Here is a 22,612-nt window from a genome sequence, read left to right as displayed (position 1 = left end):
TGTACCACTCTTTATGCCACTGGCCAAAGATTACACTTAGTAAATAAAAAAATAAATAAGAGTGTGGGATCAGTTCCACATGGGTTCACCAGCTAGTCTTCCCGTCTTTAGCCCGAGTAGAATGAAAGGACCTCGATGATTAATTTTGACAGAATGTGGGGTTTCGACATAAACTTTCATTTCTTCTTCTTCTTCTTCTTCTTCTCTCTCTCTCTCTCAAGCTTTATCAGCTGGTCTTCGTGTGTATATATTCCATCCGCTACGATGGCGTCCATTCTGCCTTATCTTAGCTTCCCGAGACGATTTTACTCAGCTTGGGAAAAACCTCTGAGCAGACCATCAACCGCAGGCAAGTCTCCGGCCCGGCAGGGCCATCTAACCCAGCGAACCAATGTTCCCCTGCGCCTCGCCACAGTGAGGCGCTGGGAAGAGTGTGGAGGTTTGGTTCTCGGACGGACGCAGCATTTGCGTCTCTCCACCCAGTCAACAGGGGCACCATCGACTTCCCATCACCTTTTTTTTTGGCTATGAAATTACCACTTAGCATTGTGAATGGCTTACTAGGTTACAGGACACCATTTGGCTTGTCGTTCAGTGCAGAGCCACCTGAAGTGGAAAAAAAAATTGACATGGATGGACGACATCCGAGGACAGGAGGGCAGACAGAAGAAAAAGGAATGACACTGAAGCAAGAGGTACGCAGCACTGCGTCAGGTGAGATGATGGTCGCCACTTATCTGCCACAAACCTCTCATAGTAAAGGTGGCAAGTACCCATTAACCCACCGGTTGTGCATTATCACCACAGCACATTCCTCTTAAATAACTCATTTCCACTGCTCTCACTCTTGAGCTTGGACGTTGTTGGAAGGACACAAGTCAAGAGTGAGAGCAGTGGAAATGAGTTATTTAAGAGGAGCTTGTGGAGTCACGTGGAGAGACAGGCTGACGAATGAGGATATAAAGGAGCGTTGTGGTGTTGATGTGGATGTGATAGGAAGCGTTGTGAGGAACACACTGAGGTGGTTTGGCCATGTGGAGAGGATGGAGGGTGAAAGACTGACGAAGAGAGTGTATGTGAGTGAGGTGGAGGGTGGAAGAGGGAGGGGGAGACCGAGGATGAGATGGAGGGATGGGGTGGAGAGGTATATGAGAGAGGGGGGTGTGAGTTGGGAGCAGGGTAGTGAAATGGCGGGGGACAGGGCGACTTGGAGGCGATTTGTTTGTGGCCACCCCAAACGGGATTGAGGCGTCTGGCAATAGATAGATAGATAGACATTCACAGTCCCTGCCCTCTCATGCATTATCTGGGTGTAGATCAGTTGCCTGCACAATCTTGAGACATTCGACAGATCCACTGCGCATTTATCAGCTAGGTCTGCTGGTGGACCATCATCTGACACTCTCAACAGTGATTCCATTTGTGTAAAAATGCTGTGTTATACTGCTGTTGGTGCTAAATGGCAGTACTTGCAGTAATGTATACTCCACTGAAGTTGAAACGTACCGTGTTTTCAGTTATTCTTGTTAAATTGCTTAATTTCTAACCAGGTGCTCTCCCTGATCAAACAGTAATGAACTACGTGACACAAACATTAATGAACTACGTGACACTAGTGACTACAACATACTGTATTACCATCGGGCTACGTCTGGCATATTTATCTGCGCCGTTGTACAACTGATCATTTTACTTAGATAATTTTTTTTATTTACATTATATTCAAATAAATGGAAAGTTAATGAATACGAGTTGTTCAGTTTTGTGTTTGCTGTCAGATCCAAATAAGCTTCCTGAAATCGCTTTCTGGAAAAAAAAAAAAAAAAGATTAGCCTTATCAAGGTCGAAAGTCGGCTGTCATTTGCCTGCGTATCATTAATTATATGCTTTTCCATAATTATAAGTAAAGATATTTTTTGTTGTAAGTAATATTATATCAAGTAGGTTTATCTGTCAATTTTCTAAAATATATTCATAGTCAATGATAAAATACAAATTCTCGTTTAATGAGATGAGTGGTTGAATGCGCCCCAGTGGACCATTCACATTGCAGAATACGTGGGTTGTGTCTGGGGTGCAAAGTTAGGCAGTCTTCAACTAGCGTAGTACCATCACGAGACTCCAAATATTAGTTGTTCTCTTGCTTACAGTACTTACAAAATCCTTTTAAGAAAAACAAATTATTAAGATCAATAGCTCTTAACCTGATAAATACAAACACCGAAAATTTTTGTTCAAGCGCAGCTCAGTGGTGAAGATTTTTAGTTAATGATGTTTACGTCGCCGGCCAGCTGACGGCGAAGAGTGAGATGTTGTGAGTAGTCTCTTAATTATGACTGTTTCTGTTTTATATGTCAGCCATTTTAACATTGGTTAGGTTATATTTCAGAGTAATTGCCATTGACGTTCGTTGTGCTTCTCTTACCGATAGAAATATTAGTTGTAATTAAGTGCAAGTTGTCATTAACTAAAGTCCCTGTCTGTACCCTTCTGTAAATACAATAATGCCCAAAGCAGTTTTAGGAGTTGGGTTTGAAATTGAAAACTGCGTCATTCACTGTTATTTGTGCAAATTTATTTTTCTGGTATCTTTACTATAGCCTGTAAGGAGTAATAAAAGTTTGCACTGGCAACAACAGTGTTGCATGGTCACTGTAATCAATATAAGGAGTAATTAATATTTGCACTGGCAATATAGCCATGTTGCATGGTCACTGTAATCTTGCATGCCTCCACAGAGGTAACTATTGGTAAATTTGAAGGTACTGTTTTACCGTATGGTCCCTGTGGTCAGAGCTTATAATTCAGGCCCATTTTTTTTCATGGATTTTTACTGAGAATATAATGAAGGTTTTGTGGCTGAAAGTGTAATTTGCAAATTAAATTTTTATTTTTCTATTTCATCCCATTATCTTTTTTCCCAGTGACAATACTAAAACGTGGATGAGACATGAAGAGGAGGGAAGATTTGGAGTAAAATGCCTGATGGGAGATTGTATGGCATAAATTCAAGATAAAAAAAATGTGTGGTTGATAGCTAATTTATTTTCTTGCAGTACCTCATATAAAGCATTTTATGATTGCCAAAGTTTGCTGTGTAGCAAGAAATTAAGCACAGGTATAAGAGTTGTCCATTGCTAAGGTGAATGTAAATTAATCATCATTGGTTGTGAATGACTATCAATACAGAGTTGAAATATATTGCATTATTCACCTCCTTCATATGAAGATCATTATCATCCAGGTACTGTATATAAACAAGTAATTAGATTTCAGGAAAGAAAGCAACTTACAGATTTCTCATATATTTTGCTTTGCTGAATGTTTTTTTGTATGGTACATTATCATCATAGAGAGGCCAAATCTTGCTGATGTCCAAGATTAGGGTCATTAGATTAATGTAAGTTAGGTGTTTACCACAAAATATCCCATGAACTTCATGCCTTTTGCCTTTCTGTTTGGTTTGTCCAAGACCTAAACTTGCCTTCTGTATATGGATATTAACCTTTTGAGGAGGACAGGAAGTGGTGAAAATCTATACTGGTAGTTGCAGAAATTTTTTTTATAAACCTGTTGCCCAGTGAAAATCATATACTGTACCATGAACATGGTGATTTTGGATGAAAAAAAACTGCTTGTAAACCTGTTGCCCAGATGAAAATTGTATGTATAGTAATACCATAAACACAGTGATTTTGAACGATTTAAGGTTTGTCTTAAAGATTCCACCAATAACAGAGGACGAGAAGCAGATGTTAAGTACCATAGCTGTTAATCCCTTCAGCCCAGTGATATCTTTTCTATTGCTGTTATTGCTGGTACCTGATATTTATTAATGTTAGGGAAGACACCTTGTAGGGAAGAGGGTACAGGTAATGGAAGCTACTACAATATATGTCTAACCCATCAGGTTTAGGTTCTTGAAACTACCGACAGTAAGCTAAGAAAATAAAGAATAACACTGGTTTCAGCGGGTTTTGCTATGGGAAGTCCAACTATTTTGATGATGAATATTTGTAAGTAATTGATACATAATGACCTATGGTAGTTGAGTACCGTAGCTAATATCTTGCAGTGGGCTAGGCACTCCCACTCTGTACATTTTTCATATTAAACATTTGTTAAATTGAGGCATTATCCTCACAGGATGCAACATTCTTTTGTTGATACTCATTTTCTGGCATTCTCTGAATTTTAAGCATCCCACCAGAACTAGGCCTACTCCCTAGAATCATTCCACTTTGAGTAGTTTCTTCCTTTACCTGGGATGTGCCTTCCTTTGCCTTAAATGCAGTACTGTAACACTATTATGTTTCACATACGATAGTTTACTAAAACTTTTTCCAGACAGTTTTACAGGGAATGGTGCTTTGGATAGATTATTTAGAGTAGGAGGGGTTAGATTTCGCTCTCATTAACACCTCCATTATTATAGTTCTTTTCCAAATTGAGTAATATCATTTAGCAGTAGCAAGTATAAACTCAAATGTTAAATCAACAGAGGGGAAATGTTATTCTTTATATTTGTTAGTGAAAATAATGTAGTTACCTTTTGTTGTACACTTTAATATTAGGTCCATAAGTTAATTTGGTAAGCATCTTGTATGTTACAGTATGTAGATAGATATTCTGTGCATTAAATCAGAGAATGTTTTTGCCAACACCTTTTTAGTACAGTACTGTAATGCATTTCACTGTTTGACACAAATTATAATATGAAAGTATGTTGGTGTTAATTAGCTACATCTTTCATTTCAGCATTGATGGCTGGGACTTAAGGAAAGGGAAGATATTGGCTATGTAACTATTGAAAGTGTGAATAAAATAACTACTTAAAGAACACCCAACAAGAATCTCATGCAGCTGTCCTGTGATAAATACTGGATTTATTTACTTAATTCTCAGTTGTGTTCACATAATTGCTCATTACTTGTAATGTTTCATGTAATTTAGTTACATTCCATTTATGGTTTACTAGTAAACAAGTACAGTAATTATTTCGCATTTAAAATATTTTGATGTCAGCATGGTGTGTGTGTAAGGAAATTTGGTAGTGCAATTAGTGAAGTGAGAAGGAAAGGCAAAAGAGGGACTACAATATCAGTATTATCAGAACAAAAGCATTCCAAGCCAAGATGTGGTCAACAGCCAATGGTCCTGTGAGTGGCAAACATGGACCGCTTGTTGGGGCTGTTGACCAAGGGACATCCTCCACTCGTTTCCTGGTTAGTCGTCAAGTGTTTTGTTTTATATTTGTTATTTAAATATTTCTCTATTAAATTAATATGTAGAAAATGGATTAAGTTGCTATACCCATACTTGACTTCTAGTAGCTATGTTATATATATATATATATATATATATATATATATATATATATATATATATATATATATACGGTACCGGTATATATATATATATATATACCGTATATATATATATATATATATATATATATATATATATATATATATATATACAGTATATCTATCTATCTATCTATCTATACAGTATATATATATCTAAGCCCTTGACCACCCCGTTTGGGATACATGGCGTCTGGCAATGAATGAATGAATGAATGAATCTATCTATCCATCTACCTACCTATCTATCTATCTATCTATCTATCAATCTATCTCTCTCTCTCTCTCTCTCTCTCTATATATATATATATATATATATATACAGTATATATATATATATATATATATATATATATACTGTATATATATATATATATATATATATATATATATATATAGTTATATATATATATATATATATATATATATATATATATATATATATATATATGTATATATATATATATATATATATATATATACTGTATATATATATATATATATATATATATATATATATATATATACTGGTATATATGTTTCAAACCTGCATTTAATGTTTTTCATCTAGTTGCTGTAACTTCACCTCCTCAGTGTGAGATAATTCTTTATGTTACCAAAATTTGTCTGATGTCCGGAAGGTGTGGCAATACTTAAGCTTACGTGGGTCAGCCTTGTTCATTTCATGGCTGCACTTAAGCTGCACGGCCATCCAAGATGACCCACAGCTAGACAGCACTGAGGCAGGATTCAGACATTTTCTTGGACCATATTACATGATTGCTGTAAAGAAAGAAATGAAAGCTAATACTGTATGTATGTGGCCAAAATAAGAACCATACTGTTGTGAGGGTCTCAGCTTGAAGTTGACTACTTGCTTGCTGAGTTTGCTGCCAAAGAAGGAAGATTGTGTTAATAATAACCAAGCTTGCAGCCACCTATCATTCTTGATGTGCTGTAGTATTATATTTGTCAGGATTAATTACCTATTATCTGTAGTATTTTTAATTTGCTATCTTACTGAATGAAAACATGATTGATCTGCAGACTTAAATGAAAGTTGGTGTTAATTCCTCTGAACTGTCATGAAGCAGCAAGTAAATTATAACTAATATAGTTGAGGAAGTCTTGTATTAAATTTTTGGAAACAATAAGACATTACTGTATTTAGATGTGTGACCATCTTTGTTTTCTGTTTAAATACTTTATATACATTTCTATGCAAAGATGGTCTAGATGAAATTTTTACATAATAACATTGCTGTGTTTTGTAATTATGTACTGTTTTTTGGGTGTATCAATTGAAACTGATGTTAAAATACTGTAATATCTTCACAGCTAACAGTATAACTCAACTTTTGTCACTTACCTAAACATAGGTAGCAATGGCTGAGCTCATATGGACTGAAGAGGATTGGATTCAAAGCAGTGTTAATATATTTCAAATGCTTATTTATTTAGTTATGCTTCAGCAGTAGTCCATTAATATGATATCCTGATACCAGTACCATAAGCTGCATTAAACTGGGGTTTATTCTTGATATATCAAGGCATCTCTTACTTGTCTCATCTGCTTTACATAGTACTGTATACACATATCATTAAAATACTGTAGTTGAGCACTTACCAAAGTAAAATTGTTGCATTCATTCGCTCATATAAAGATAAATTTACGTAGAAGACTACGATTAAATGAAATTTTAGCCAGTTGTAGTGATTGGTTAGGACAAAACAAAAACTTAAAGTAACTGTATTCTCACATGCCACTGCAGTGTAATGAACATTAGGATTAGGAAAGTGAATGATTTAACATCAAACCCTGAACATACTGGCAGGTATTCGCTGCTGGGACTGGAGAGGTGCTGACATACCATCAAGAGGAAGTTGCTCAGCTATACCCAGAGGAGGGCTGGGTTGAACAAGATGCAAATGCACTCCTCAAGTCTGTCTTAACCTGCATTGAAAAAACTGTAGAGAACTTAAGGTGAGAGTCCCTCAGGTTTATGATAATGCTAGCTGGTAATTTTTTCTTATTTCTAATTGTAGTTAATCATTCATATTGTTGGACATATATTTTTGAGGAAACGGTGTTCAGGGATTTGATTATTGTACAGTGCTGTACTTGTATCTAAATTTATATTGTTTTAAAAATGATAATGATGATATTTGTATTGTAAAATTTGCAGACTGATAACTGTGTCCGTGAAGCTAAATGTTTAAATACTTCTTAAACTGTGAAACAATGCTTTTAGATTATTAATAAATTAGTTACCAAACAGGCAAATGTAAAAGGCTAAAGATGACCACTGTTATATGTACAGTAAGCACAGTTCCTACGCTTCCCATGGGGCAATGTAGGATTGGATGATGGATGGATGGATGAAGCACGGTTATGACATGGCTAATTGGTCGGCAGTGGGAATATCGTTATGAAAAACTGTGTTATGGAAGTCAGTCTATAGGAAGAGTGGCTTATGATTGACACTACTCAGTGTCACCCCAAATGACCTCCCGAACCTCCCCTAACCTCCTCAGACTGGCCTAAAATGTACCATTGTTAAACTCAATTAGCCTAGAAACACACTGCACAATAACTAACGTGTAGTGTAGAGGTAGCATTATGTGAGGGTGGATCAGAGGCTGCTGCCAAACATGCATAGAGTCATTGAGCACACCTTCCTTTGCCTTTATAGCAGTATGGAAAGTTAGGTAGTACTCAGCTGTAACTAGGGCTGCACCAAACACCCCTGCTTACCTGTCAAGCATTGAGGTGCCAAAGGTCTTAAAAGTTGCTAGGATCTTCTCTTTGCAGGGATGGTTGACCCATTGACATCTAAGTCTTTGACAGTCACATTTTTTCTCTTCACCTTGATCCGGCAGATAACTTGAAATTTCTGCCCTTGGATGAGGGACTTTTGTTTCTTCCTTAATTGTTTAGGAGGAGCCATGATGGCAAGCAAAGCCAATACAATGCTCACATCGCACTGAAGCTTCAGGGAGCGTGGCATGTTACACAAGCTGTAGGCATTCTGGCAAGACCAGGCAAGCGAGCTGGGGGTGCTGGAGAGGATGTCACTGGTATGATGGGCTCGCAGTGAGGCTCTGAGCAGTCATGAGCCCTGTGCTGTGGGTTAAATGTCTGTGCAGTGGCTGGATATGTCATACTTGCAAAATCCGGTTTGTAGAGATCATTTGTTTTAAGCCATCCCCATGTATTCTTTACTTTTGCACAGCAGCATCCCCACATACTGTTCTTTTTTTTTAAACTGGGTGGTGTCAAAGGATTTTCATCTCATCAACTCCCCTCTTCTCACTGACTCCCATCGACTTCTTTCTCTTCACTTCAGTGTTGTATCTTTATCTCTTTACTATCTACTTAGGCGGTACACTCTCACCTCCTCTTTGTCCAACTTTCTAATGTCAGAATTAACCAATACTCTCCATCATTCGTGAATGCAGGAGGTCAACTCTGGAACTGTCTTCCTTACTCTTTATTTCCCTCTGCCTCTGACCCCCAGTATTTTAAACAAAATGTATTCAGAGATCTTGAAATGCATGGATCATGTATTTAGTTTTCTGTCTTTCTTAGAAAGAACAACATGTGGACTTTTAGCCTTTGGCTCTTCTTTCCATTAAGAAGAAAAAGAAGAATGTTGGGGCTCTCGTCCTGCACTGTGGTGGTTCTGCCTGTGTTATGGTAGAGTTTAGAAACTGACCAACAGCCTACTGTGTTGAAGGCATTCAGTTTAATGAAAGGCCATATTATGGGTGAAGTTACTGTGTACTTCTGTTTGAAGGAATGCACATTACATTATCTTAAGTCATGGTTACTGTAAATATAGTGGGCAGTGATAGGACCAATATTAATCAGAAGTCTGTTTAGAGAGATTGATAACAAAAATGATGTGTGAGAAATAAATAATCTGTAGGACAAAATATGGATTCACTCTGGTTTAGCTGAATCCCTACAGCACTGTATTTTGTATTTGTATATGAAAAGCTTATATCGTGCATGAGTGTATCTACAAGTCTTTGACCTTTCTTTCCAGAAATTTAGAAATTGATCCTGGTGATATCAAGGCTGTTGGCATCACAAACCAGAGAGAAACAACAATAGTTTGGGACAAGACAACTGGCAAACCATTATATAATGCAGTAGGTTAGTATTTAAAACAGATGTGTACTAAAGTAGCCTTGCAGACTGAGATCATATGAGTAATTTGGCAGTGTATTAACTACTAAGTTAGAATGGTGTGTAAATGAATATGTGCAACAAGTTAAGAAAGTGAAATATCCAGTAATGAAATACCTGTAATCGATTATTGATAGATGTGTAAGTATGAATATACTGCAGAGTACCAGTGCTGTACTGATAATTTGGACTAATAGCATGAGCTTGAGTGAAAGATTGCCAATCATAAGTAAGGTGATGAGTGTTACCTACCTTGAGATTAATTGCAGTTTCATATGGAAAGAGTGGAAGATTTAATCCATAAAGCATTAATTCTGTATGGAATGACAGCAACCCCAATCATGTTGTTCTGGTTGTGCTTGTAGTCGCCCCAGACCTTTCTGAATGTGAACCCAGTAGATTGCAGGATGAGTTTGCCCTTCTGTTGAGTACTACAGGACAGGAGTCAAGAGATATGCATATAACCAGGCAGTGATGCCACTGCATGAAGTTATCCCCCCCCCCCCAACCTGTCTAAGAATTGCAGTGCTTATCACCTGAAATGATGCCGTAGATTTTCCCACCAGAAATTTCAAAATACATTAATATTGTCATTTAGTGGTTTCAGTGGCTTCAAGATATACTGAAAATGCATAGTATTTTCCCTTATTTCCTAGCTGATGTTTAATATTATTACACATTTTTATGACTTCATATTTAGATACAAAAGCAGTGTTCTAGACCTTAGTTCCAAGGGTAGTAACTGGGTTTTATCATGATATGTTATGTCCTGAAAATACATAAATTTTTAATGCATCTAATATTTCTCCAGCAAGATATAATAGATTTGACACAGTATCGTGAATTCATCATCATTATCATCATCTGGACCTCCTTTCCCACCCTTGGGCAGGGTGAGGATTAGCAACGTCCAGACAGCCACAGCTTGCCCAGTTCAAGCCCTCGAAATCCTGGCTCCATCAGATAGGCCAAAAAACATTCACCACATTCTGTAGCTTCACATATACTGTACCTATCTGATAGAGCCAGTTCGAATGCTGTCACATATAAAAAGGAGTGCTGAATCCCAGGTCATGCACTTTGCACAAAATTCATCCAGCCAGCTCGATCTCTTGACAGTCCCTTAGCCTCACCAACTTCCATACCCCTCTTCCTCACATGCTTATCCACCATATCCCACCACCTTCTTCTTGGCCTACTGTGCCTCCTCCCTCCTTCAAATTCGCTCAGATATACCTTTTTCACCATTCTGATGTCATCTCTTCTCTCCATATGTCCATACCATCTCAGTACACTCTCTTCGATTCTGATGTCCACAGACTTGCTCACTCCACATTTTCACGAATCACATTATTTCGTATCCTATCCACTATCAGTACTCCACATACATTCCTCAGCAGTCCCATCTCCACTGGTCGTACGTTTGACTTTTCATTTTCATGCCACACCGTAGTCTCACATCCATATGTTAAAGTTGGCACTAACACTCCTTCATGTAAGCCTCGTGCAGCTGCAACACGGAAGCCTCTGTTTCTTATCAAGGCCTTCATACCACCAGCTACTTTCCTTCCTTGTGTTACTCTACTTTCCACTTCTTTTGCACATTTTGCTCTCTTTTCTAATGTGCAAAAGAAGTGAGAAGTAGAGTGACACAGGAAAGGAATGTAGCTGGTACTATGAAGGCTTTGATAAGAAACAGAGGTTTGAGTGCCGCAGCTGCTTGAGGCTTAGAGGAAGGAGTGTTAGTTCCAATGTTAAGATGAGGATGTGAGACTATGGTGTAAATAATCAGGTATAGTGTATTTGGGCTATGAAAGATGTGAAGGAATGGCACATAACACTGGCAGGATATATTTCTGTAGTCTGACATGCTTCCCTGGAACACCTGGGAATTTACTGTGGAAGATTCATGGTTGCTACATGACATTCAGATTGAAATTTGACAAGTTGGTTAGTAAGTTTCAGGCACATTTTTTCTCAGTATGACTCATTTTCATACTGTTGCCATCATTTTGCCTTTTAGGGATAGCTACTGGTGAACAGTTGATCCCTTAAAAATGTCATGTTCCCAAGAAGGTTAACAGTTTTTACATATGTGTACCTTTAGCATTTACGTCATCTATAGTAAGACCCCATTATCTTTTCATTTTGTTCTCATTTGCACAAGTTAACACTTATTCTAGCTGTGGATTGAACGTAATATTAACTCCCTTGCTCCTCAGTTTGGCTTGATGCAAGGACAGCCAGCACAGTTGAGAACATACTGAAAGAAACACCAGGACAAAATAAGGACTATGTGAAGGACCTTTGTGGCCTGCCCATCACTACCTACTTCTCGGCTGTTAAGCTGCGGTGGCTGCTGGATAATGTGAAGGAGGTGCAGGAGGTTGCAAAAAAAGGCAACCTCCTCTTTGGCACAGTTGATACCTGGCTCCTTTGGGTACGTTGTTAGGTACCGGCAGTGGATCTAGATTTGGTCACTGGAATATTTATTAACCAAGAAGGTTGCAAAGTCAGTAAATGGGAAGTCTGTTATGTAATTGCTTGTTATAGAAGCATTTATTTACCAACTAGCTGCAACTTTTGTCCATATAGCTAGTGAATAATGTTAATATTTGAGGCAGTATAAGTACAATATCCTTATGGAAATCCTGTAAATATGGTACACTAATCTTTTAATGCCATCTAATTAGCATGGTTCTGTTTCTGCAGAATCTGACAGGAGGCCTTGATGGAGGTTTGCATGTCACTGATGTGACCAATGCCTCCCGCACCATGCTTATGAACATCAAGACACTACAGTGGGATGCAAATTTATGCAAGTAATAACCCCCTCACACCATTGAATAATATTAATGTTTGTACAGTAGACCCTCAGTCTAAGACAACTATGTGGTAGTAGGTTCACTGTGTACTGTCATCATCTTCGAGTTTAATCATTTACCTTTGTCGTCTTCCTCCTTACTAGCCTCTTTAAAACACTATTCTTTGACACGACAAATGTTGGTAAACTATAACGATAAGCCTAATACAATTTGGTTTTGAGGGACAGGTTAAGGTCAGATATCTGGTTTTGGACTACTGTGTTATATATCATTCAGTTTGCACCATGAAAACAATCATATATGCTGCATGATACAGAGAGAACATAAACATACCTTAATGTAAATATGATGAACCTGTAAGATGGATTCCGGATTCTGGGAGCTTGAATGGTAAGTAAGTGGGAGTGTGGCTTATTCAGCAGGGCAAAATTTGCTTAATTGCATTTTATCTTATTTTTATTCTGCCTCTTTGGGCCCTACCTCACTTCTCCTTAACCCTTTAACCGCGGGTATTGTTTTGGTCTGACTGTCCTCTCCCGCGGGGATTTCAGCCAAATGTAAACAAACCTTTTAACCTTAATAACTCTGCACAGAATAAAGCTAGAGAAAAAAATAAGGTACCATTAGAAAGTACTAACCTTCAGCTTTCCATTGATGTAGGTTTCATGACTTCGTTGACTTTCACAGGACGGGCAGTGCCGTTAGAAGTGAGGGGTGTAAAATCACTATTTTTCGCTCACACATCATTACCTTCGCTCATACACCATTACCAAATGCCAACCTCATTCTGATAATAATACTATAAACATATATGAACACTGCACATACGATAAACACCCACTCTGCGTTCACTGAGGCAGGTAAAAGGCACTGTAATTACCTGCACTTCACTGCCACATCAGCGGTGTTGTAATCACTATTTTTCGCTCACACACCATTACCAAATGCCAACCTCATTCTGATAATAATACTATAAACATATATGAACACTGCACATACGATAAACACCCACTCTGTGTTCACTGAGGCAGGTAAAAGGCACTGTAATTGCCTGCACTTCACTGCCACATCGGCGGTGTTGTAATCACTATTTTTCGCTCACACACCATTACCAAATGCCAATCACATTCTGATAATAATACTATAAACATATATGAACACTGCACATACGATAAACACCCACTCTGTGTTCACTGAGACAGGTAAAAGGCACTGTAATTGCCTGCACTTCACTGCCACATCAACATGTGTTGTCACTCACACAGCTGGACAGATACTGATGCGCGCTTGGTCAGGGGTGGGGTGGGGGGCCCAGGGGGTGGGAGGTGGGGCCCCAGGGGGGGGAAGAGGGAGGTGGGGGTCGGCTGGAGTGAAAGAACTTAATAGCTACTCTCCCTTGAAACAATTGGCGCACGGAAAAAACGCGGGGTATTCAAAATATTCACAAACATTCGAGAATGACACCCGCGGTTTGGTCCAGTTTTTGCAACGTCATTCTGGAATGACACCCGCGGTTAAAGGGTTAAGGTAGAAAAGGAGGTGTGAATGATGATGATGATGAAGAATGGTGATTGTGCAGCTAATGACCAAGCTTGTACAGTAGCTAGTATTGTGGAATAGAACAAAATATTTCTGCAGTGCATACCTGGTGGTCTGATGGCTAGAAGGCACTAATGGATTCAAAACTCCTAGAGGTGTCTTTTTTTTTTTTTTTATTCAGCAGATAGTTATACAAGTTATTCAGTTTATGAGAGACTTTTTTCAAACTGGAAGGAACAGATATAGCACACAGCTACCCCTTCATTACAAGAGACCATTCTTAATGTGAATAAAATCATCCAGAAACAGCTAGAGTAAATTTAAAATGGGCATCACCTGATTCAAGGGTTATAACACACAGTATTGATTTTCTGGACTACATTAGCTAGACCTTAGGTTCCATACTTCCAAGGAGGTACTGTGGGTTACAAACGTATCGATGCACAGGGGGTCCTATGCCTGCTGAAAACATTCGATCAACAGCTGACATTACCAACGTCTCATTGTTTATGAACAGTGTTTATATAAACATAACATTTGCTCTGTGTTTGCATGAGGATATTGCTAGTTGGCGATACATGACACCTCCTGACATCAGGGCTACCAGCATGTGGTAGGTACACTAATATTTCAGTGACCATCGTTCTGTGGTCCAAAATGTTTCATGCATATTGTGCGCTGATACTTTTGTGACCCATAGAACATGTAATATGGGATTGGTTATTTGCAGTACAGTATATCTAAATTTTGAGGGTCTGCTGTAGTGTTACTGGTACACATGTACTTATGACAAAGAAGTTCCTGTATAAAGAGATATGCATAGATGGTAATCTGTATGTGGTTGCATTGTGTATTACTTTATCAGCAAGTAAGTATCTCTCTCTTCAGATTCTTCAAGATCCCAATGTCTGTGCTGCCAGAAATTCGCAGTAGCTCTGAAGTTTATGGATACATTACACAAGGACCATTATTGGGAGTGCCAATCTCAGGTGTAAGTGATATTAACAAACTTATGCAGTTATCCCCCGATTATCCGGATGTCCATTATCCGAACAATCCATTACCCTGATGCTGTGATCTGGCTGTTCAAAACCATTATTTGTACATTTTTCTATTTGATCTGGGCCAGATGCTTGCATCCGGGTGGAACTTTTGGCCACGTGAACATTTTTGTCTAGCTGGGCCATTTTTTTCATGTTTTTTTTTTCATGCCACTGCAGGGTATAGCCCTGCAGTGGTGATTGCTTGTCTGTGGTTGATGGGTCTGCTTGACCATGGTAATTGCTGAGTTGTGGTTTAAAGATCTGCTTGACCAGATTGAGTAGTGTTAAACAACAGGAACAAGTGTTGTATGATGTACTGTAGTTGCCTTTTACAATGGCTTTCAAAGATAGGTTATGTACAGGAGGCCAGGGGAGAAGTCCAAATGTGTCACAACATGTTGGTAAACTATAACGATAGACCTAATACAATTTGGTTCTGAGGGACAGGTTAAGGTCAGATATCTGATTTTGGACTACTGTGTTGTATAAATATAAAAAGAATAAAATATAAAACATTGGTTGTGCCAGATCTGGACGGATCCACTTTCCGAAACCTTTGGCTCTGTTACGTGGATAATCGTGGGATTGCTGTACAGTATGAACAAAAGTTATTTACGAGTGCCATCATTTTAGTCGTATTTGCAGTGTTAGCTGTGCAAGACTACAGTTAGAAGGAGGAGTGTGTGAGACAGTGAGAGGTACGTGAGGGTAAAGTAGCTTGGAGGCAGTTCTGTCATGGTTATCTGTTGTCAGGATGTTCCCAGGAGGGAGCAAGGCATCAGAGATGATGATGATGATGGTGTTGATTTAGGTAGTTATCTCTTTCTGCTTGACCTGAATTGTATAATTTTTTGTATGGGACAATAATGTGTAGCTACATGACCTAGTTTTTAATATTATTTTTCGTAATCTTACCAGTATGATGATTTTTTCAGGAAAGGAATGATGCCTCATACTGAAAGGGTCAGAAACTCCCATGTCTTATTCTGTCCATTACAAAGGGTCTCTCAAAGGCTGATAATTGGCAGTAACCAGAATAAAACCTTAAAAGTCATCATATTGAATGGTTAATGATTCAAGTATACTGATCTTAACTTATTTTGACATTTTGAAGGTACTTGGAGACCAGCAGGCAGCTCTTGTAGGGCAGATGTGTATGTCTCGTGGCCAAGCCAAGAACACCTATGGTACTGGATGTTTCTTGCTGTACAACACTGGCACTCAGGTATTGTACTGTAATACTAAATATATTGCCTGTACAGTTTAGGTCATAGCTAACTATCAGTTCACTCCTTGACAGAATATAACAAGACAATAAAGAAAAACTTTCAGAACTTAGTAATGTGATCTTTGGAGCACAACAGACTTCTCAGAATATTGCCTAAGAGTTTCATTGTTGTTCATCTAAAATGTGGATCAGTATTCATGTCCAAAATTTAAGAGAGTTCTAGATTTCTGATATTAAATTGATAATGTGTGGTAAATTCCTTTCAGTGCAGAGAAGGAAGTTGTATGTTCTCCTCATGAGTCTAAAGAAGGGTTATGATACGATTGATAGGGAAACCTTGTAGTGAGTGTCATCAGTACGCTTTTTTTTTTGGTTGGAGGGACACTACTGGAAGCATTAACCCTCTCAGTCTGACATTTCTTTTTTTTTAAGTGTGTTCTTGCAACCTTCAGACAATTTTGCATTCATCTGGAGTGACTTTTTTAATTGCAGGGGTTAGATATAGCCTCCCTCTATCGCTGATCTGTGAGACATCTCGCCAGTATAAAATGAGTTGATCATAGCAAGAATAAATAGTAAAATATGTCATTGGATTGAAGGAATTAAAGGCTCTCTGATTGGGAGAGTTTGTTTAAGGTGGCTGAAAGGAGAAAAACAAAGAATGAAGTGGAAGGGCAGAGTTATGGAGCTTGTGTGTGAATGTTGTGTGTGCCATGAAAGGAGATGTCATTATTGAGTGACAGTACAAATATACAGTGGTATTTTTGTTGAGGCCACCCCTTGCAGACTCATGAATCAGACTTTTGTTAAGTAAATATAAATAAATGCCCACATTGTTTGTTCTGTTATTACTTCATATTAGTATTTGAGAGTGAGGAGTACTATACCACCGTAGCTGTTTTGCCCACCTCCATGTATCTGAAGCTTGACATTTGATATCAAGATGTTTTTTAAATTTCGGCATTATGAATTACAGTAATCTCCTCTTGAAAGAAGTCTTATGTTTATTTTTAGTTTGAAGTGTGGTAAAGATTATGTTGTCAAGTACTCAAGAAAAAAAATAGAATTTTTCATATTTACAAGACAGGCATTTTTGAAATGCTGTGTCACTTGGCCAATTGATTAGCTAAGTGTGACTGCTTGGTGGACCCATCAATTTCAGGCAAGCGATTGTCCCTGCAGGGTTATCCTGGTAATGAACCAATGTTCCCCTTTTGATACACCACTTCTCTGTGCACAGCAAGGCATGGGGAAGGTATATAGGTATAATTGTTAAATAGCATGGAAATTGGTGATATTGCACAAGAAGACTTATAATTTTATGGGATAAAAGAATTACACAGTTTATACTGTAGGTTAATGAGTTGACAAGAGAAAAAAATTGGTTAAGAAAGTAAGAAAAATGTGTAGGATAGAATGGTTTAGAGAAAGTTTTTGTCATGGCCACCTTGTGTAAGGGAATTTCTGAGAGGGAACAAAGTGTCATTGATATTGACAGGTAATTAACTGTGTTATAATTTCTTTCTGAGAACAGATTGTCATGAGTGAGCATGGTCTTCTCACCACAGTTGGATATAAGCTGGGCAAGAAGGCCCCAACTATATATGCACTTGAAGGTTCAGTTGCCATTGCGGGAGCAGCTGTACGCTGGCTTCGGGACAACTTTAACATTATCAAGACCTCTGCAGACATTGAGCCACTTGCCAAGACTGTGAAGGACTCAGGGGGTGTCTACTTTGTTCCTGCCTTCTCGGGTTTATATGCTCCATACTGGCGCACTGATGCTCGTGGGTAAGTTAATTCATTTTAAGATATCAGTAACCTGTGTTTGTTAACACTAAAACTGTTATTTAAGATAGCTTGATGTGATTTGCATTGAACTATGTTGCTTCTAGATTGGAAATGATTAGTAAACAGAACCTATTTTATGTTCATTAGTTCTTAGGTCGTGTGCTTTGATTTTAACGAATATGAAGTATCAGTCAGTAGTGCTGTGACTGGAATGTTATAACTAGTATTAAAGGGTTCAGCTACCCCAAATAATTTTTTGTAACAGATTATAGTTATATTATTAACTCTTCCAAATAGACATTTAGATGATTTTATAACCTACTGAAAAATATTATTACATACATTTCGAGGTTGGCTGTGGTATAGCTACCGTGTTCTTTGGACTGGAAACTAAACCAAATGCCAGAACCAGCATATTACCTTCCAACAGTTACTACAAGCCATTTGGGAGAAAAAGAAATCTAAAGATGTGTAATAAATTACGGTATAACAGTGTCCAGTTCTCAGCTTGGACTTCAACTCTGTATACATGTGGCTGAGTTTCCTGCCTAAGAGTGATGATTATGTGACAGGCTATGATGGTCATAGCTACACTTCACACTAATGGTAGTACCTACCAGGGTTAATGGTAACCCTCCATCTATTACCTGTATGAATATTACTTATTATGTACAAAAACTGAAGATGCTCTAAAAATGAAGGTACAGTATAGTGTCACTTCTTTGACACAGACTAGTCATGAACACTGCGTTCCTTTTTCTTATGTATTATTTATAACTACATTTGTGGTGTATTTACCATCTGTACCACACTAGAAGTTAAGAACATGATTAATATTTGAGTAGGGTAGTTCTTTGACCCCTAGGCTGCAGCGGCCGTAAACATTTCCCATGTCCATGATGTGGGAAAATCAGCTAAAAAAATCCTGTTTTCATCATGTTTTTTTTTACCCACTTATACCTAACTAAACATGGTAACATTTTAGTTAGACAAAGTTTATACTCCACCCTGATGATTTGCAACTCACTCATCAAGCATAAGCATGCAGTAGGTACAAAAAATGACTGAGAAGTTCACAATATTTCATGCTTCTCCTCCGGAGTGTACGATGCAGTCTACCGATCGGCATTTCCGGAGTGCTATATGCAGCTGTGGGATTAAGCCTTCTAGAAAATATCTGTTCCAGTCATCAGACCAAGAGTGATGACTCTGCCTTCATTTTCGTTTCGTTTTTAAAGGCTCCAACATGCGTGCATGCATTGGCCTTGGTCACCTAATGATGGGTGTCCATGCTGCTCTAAATCTGGCAGCCTCCCTGTTCAGTCCCTTATCCTTGAGGTCACACTAAATGACCTTGTCCCGGGTCTTTTTCGGTCTATCTCTCGCAACCCTACCCTAATGTTAACACTTCTCACTTTCTGCACCCAAATGTCATCCCCCATCCTCTCCACATGCTCAAACCATCCCAGTGTACCTCTCCTCATCACAGCACCAATACACTCCAGTCCTATCCTACCTCTTAACGCTTCCATCGTAAACGTAGCCCCTAAGGCCTCACACTCAAGGACACACTGCACATCCAATTGCTTTTTGTCATTCCTATACATTTGAGCCTGCGAGTATCCTCTTCCTTTACAGCCCACGTCTCACCACCATATAGCATTACACTCCTACCATAACACATACAAAGATCTGCCTTAGACTCAGCAGTTATACAGTACCTCCTTTTTAATATGATTTGCATGCCCTGCTTCCTAGTAAATAGTAACAGTACTGTATACACACGTCCTTTTTTTTTTTTTTTTTTTTTTTTTTTTTTTGTAAGTCTCTTATCAGAGGTGAAAACTGTGACTGTAGTAAGAATTCAACATTCATAGTTCCACATTTAGCATTCATGTAAGTGCATCAGTTGTACTATGCCTGACCTCAGAATGGGAATTCCATAAGAGAAAATAAGGCATCATTAAAATTTGTATAATTTGATTTAAACAGCAAAAATTAACATGAAAATGCTTCTCCAAGCAAGGGCCTGTTTACTGTAAATCCATGTTATGTGACATGGATGAGCTCCTTAATACTGGAACTTTATTCGTACAACAGGTACTATACTTTAGATTTTCAAAATTCATATATCTTAATAGGTAGCAGTGTAATTAATTGGCAGTCTTGTTCTTTAGTGTAGGCTTAATTACAATAAAGGGATTGGGGAAAAAAAAACATGCATAATGATTATAACAAGGACTTCCTGTATTCATTTTGGCCAACAGGACAATATGTGGTTTGACTCAGGGCAGCACTGGAGCTCACTTAGCCAGGGCGGTGCTGGAGGCTGTGTGCTTCCAGACTCGAGAAATATTGGATTCTATGCAAAAAGATTCTGGAATTGCTCTCAACAAACTGCAAGTTGATGGTGGTATGACAGTCAATAATACCTTGATGCAGTTGCAAGCAGACCTTGCAGGTGTTCCTGTAGGTAAGTGAACAATACCTGATTTCTGTATTTGGTGTTTGATTAAAGTGGAAGGTGCAGGTGAGGGATGTCTTCATGTGTTGACACTGATATAACTGTGACTCTAGTGCCCAGTTATACAAGCATCCCCTAGTTCCCTGCTTATTTCCTAAAAGGAGGATGGTGGACTGCAGGAGATAGGCAACTTTGGCCTGTAATCCACTGGGTTTAAATCTGGATGAGCCTGGAATTGCATCTACCACTGTGCTACGGGAGTTGAAGAATTACATCCACATTAGGAAAAAACTCTCAATTATGAGACACTTGACTTACAGTCTGCTGGGCTCATGTTCAGATGTGTCTGAGGTTGCAAGTACTGCTGCTACCACTACTACTACTGTATCCATTTTACCTTAACTTGGCCCAGATTTTTGTTCCTATTCAGCTTACTTCACATAGATGCATGGCAGAAAAAGGCAGTCATGGCTCTGCATTGTTTCCACAACACCTCTGCATAACTAGGATTATATTTTGGTGTTATCCTATTGTTGCAGCTCACCATTCAAGTTGGAAAGATTACAGTTTTAGGCCAAGTTAAAGTAAAAGCTGTTTATTAGGAATATGAAACAGTTTTAACCCAGTTTTTTAATATCAAGAGACACTTATGGTACTTGGAATTACATTATGGTTGTAAATTGTCATTACAGCATGTATGTTTTCCTGAAAATATAGTACAGAAAATCCTTTTTATGGTATGACAGTGGGTGTGTCCATATATATATCCTTCAGCCCTTGGAGGCCATATAACTTTTATTCTTATAGCTACTAGATAGTTATACTCAGCTCAGGAGGGGAATCGTGTAGTGAAGAGATAAGTGAAGGCTCAATGTACTGATTCTAGTTTGAAAAGTCGCTTCTAAGGTGAATAATATCATCTGGAAATACTGTACAGTAAAACCCCTTTAAGGCAGACTAATTGCCAGGGAAGGGAGTTTATCATAACAGGTTGTTTGCTGTAAAGCATATTTATAATATGATACCAGAATTCATCAGTTTACCTTCTTCACATTTAATTTTTCAACATTCAAAAAGTTTACACAGCATCAGATGGGATATGTGTAGGTGGGGACGCTCATCATCCACTCACACGATGTAGAGCTGCTTTGGGTGTCTGCCCTTTCCTTTCTTCCTTCCCTCATTGTCTGTCTCTTTTTCCTTCATTCTTTCCTCTTCCTTCTGCCTGTGTGTGACTTTACACTCCCTTTTCTGTCTTTCTTTCCTTCATTCTTTCCTCTTCCTTCTGCCTAATGATGACTGTTCACTGAGTGACAAGCCAAATGGTATCCTGACCACCAAGAAACCATTTACTATGCAGGGTGGTAACCATATAACTAAATTATGGCACGAGGTGGTTTAGTGGGTAATTAAGGCGCTCCAGTTGGATTGAGCTTGTGTAGGTTTATATCCAAGGGGTGTGTTTCTCAGGGGGCATTGTAGGTTTGGATGATGGATGGATGGATGGATCAGCAGAAATGACAGCTAAAGAAACAGTGATGAGGTTTTGAGTCTTTGCTGGGTGTCTTGCTTAGAGCTTTGTTTACTCACTTTGAAAATGTGTCTTACTTTACTTGTCTGCCTTAATGGAAGTCTACTTTAAGAGGGTCCACCATTATTTAATGTAAGAGAAATATGATGAAAAAGCTTATATCTTATTGAGGGAGTCTAAACATATTAGTCATTTTGTTATAATTTTTGTAAACTCTTGTTATCTGATTCAAGTTAATACATAAGCAGGTTCTGTAAGACCCGACAGCTTCCTCAGATTTTTACAGTTTCTTCCTGCTCTTGTAGTTCGTCCAAGTATGACGGAGACAACGGCCCTGGGTGCAGCAATGGCCGCAGGAGCAGCTGAAGGAATTGGTGTGTGGGACCTCACGAAGCTTAAGCCACTGACTACAGATGACTTCACACCTACTATTATGCCTGAGGGTGAGACAAAGAATTTTCTTCGTGAAAGCACTTGTAATATATAACGTACTGTATTACATAGTATGACGCAGCTCAAATCATTTAAAATCATATTGGGTTACATGTGGTAGAAATGAAAGCACACTAATTTTGTGTCGATATATTACATCTGGTTTGATAGATGTTTGTTTCTAGCTAAACTGAACAAATA

General features: G+C 38.4%; 1 protein-coding gene across 1 annotated transcript in view; it reads left to right on the top strand.

Annotated features, from left to right (window-relative positions):
* Nucleotides 1-5,135: 5,135 nt before the first annotated feature.
* Nucleotides 5,136-22,612, top strand: part of LOC145400382 (glycerol kinase-like) — a 41,925-nt gene continuing 24,448 nt past the window's right edge. Inside the window, exons 1-10 of the mRNA XM_080272897.1 lie at nt 5,136-5,225; nt 7,202-7,350; nt 9,416-9,525; nt 11,781-11,998; nt 12,271-12,380; nt 14,811-14,913; nt 16,080-16,190; nt 17,728-17,984; nt 20,252-20,457; nt 22,285-22,422. Coding sequence (XP_080129023.1) covers nt 5,136-5,225; nt 7,202-7,350; nt 9,416-9,525; nt 11,781-11,998; nt 12,271-12,380; nt 14,811-14,913; nt 16,080-16,190; nt 17,728-17,984; nt 20,252-20,457; nt 22,285-22,422 — 1,492 coding nt within the window. The remainder of the gene's footprint in view (nt 5,226-7,201; nt 7,351-9,415; nt 9,526-11,780; nt 11,999-12,270; nt 12,381-14,810; nt 14,914-16,079; nt 16,191-17,727; nt 17,985-20,251; nt 20,458-22,284; nt 22,423-22,612) is intronic.

The sequence above is a fragment of the Coenobita brevimanus genome, chromosome 52, assembly GCF_032717465.1.
Source record: "Coenobita brevimanus isolate Jiangsu-jjx chromosome 52, ASM3271746v2, whole genome shotgun sequence".
Classification (NCBI taxonomy): Eukaryota; Metazoa; Arthropoda; class Malacostraca; order Decapoda; family Coenobitidae; genus Coenobita; species Coenobita brevimanus.
This window is presented reverse-complemented; position numbering and strand designations above follow the sequence as displayed.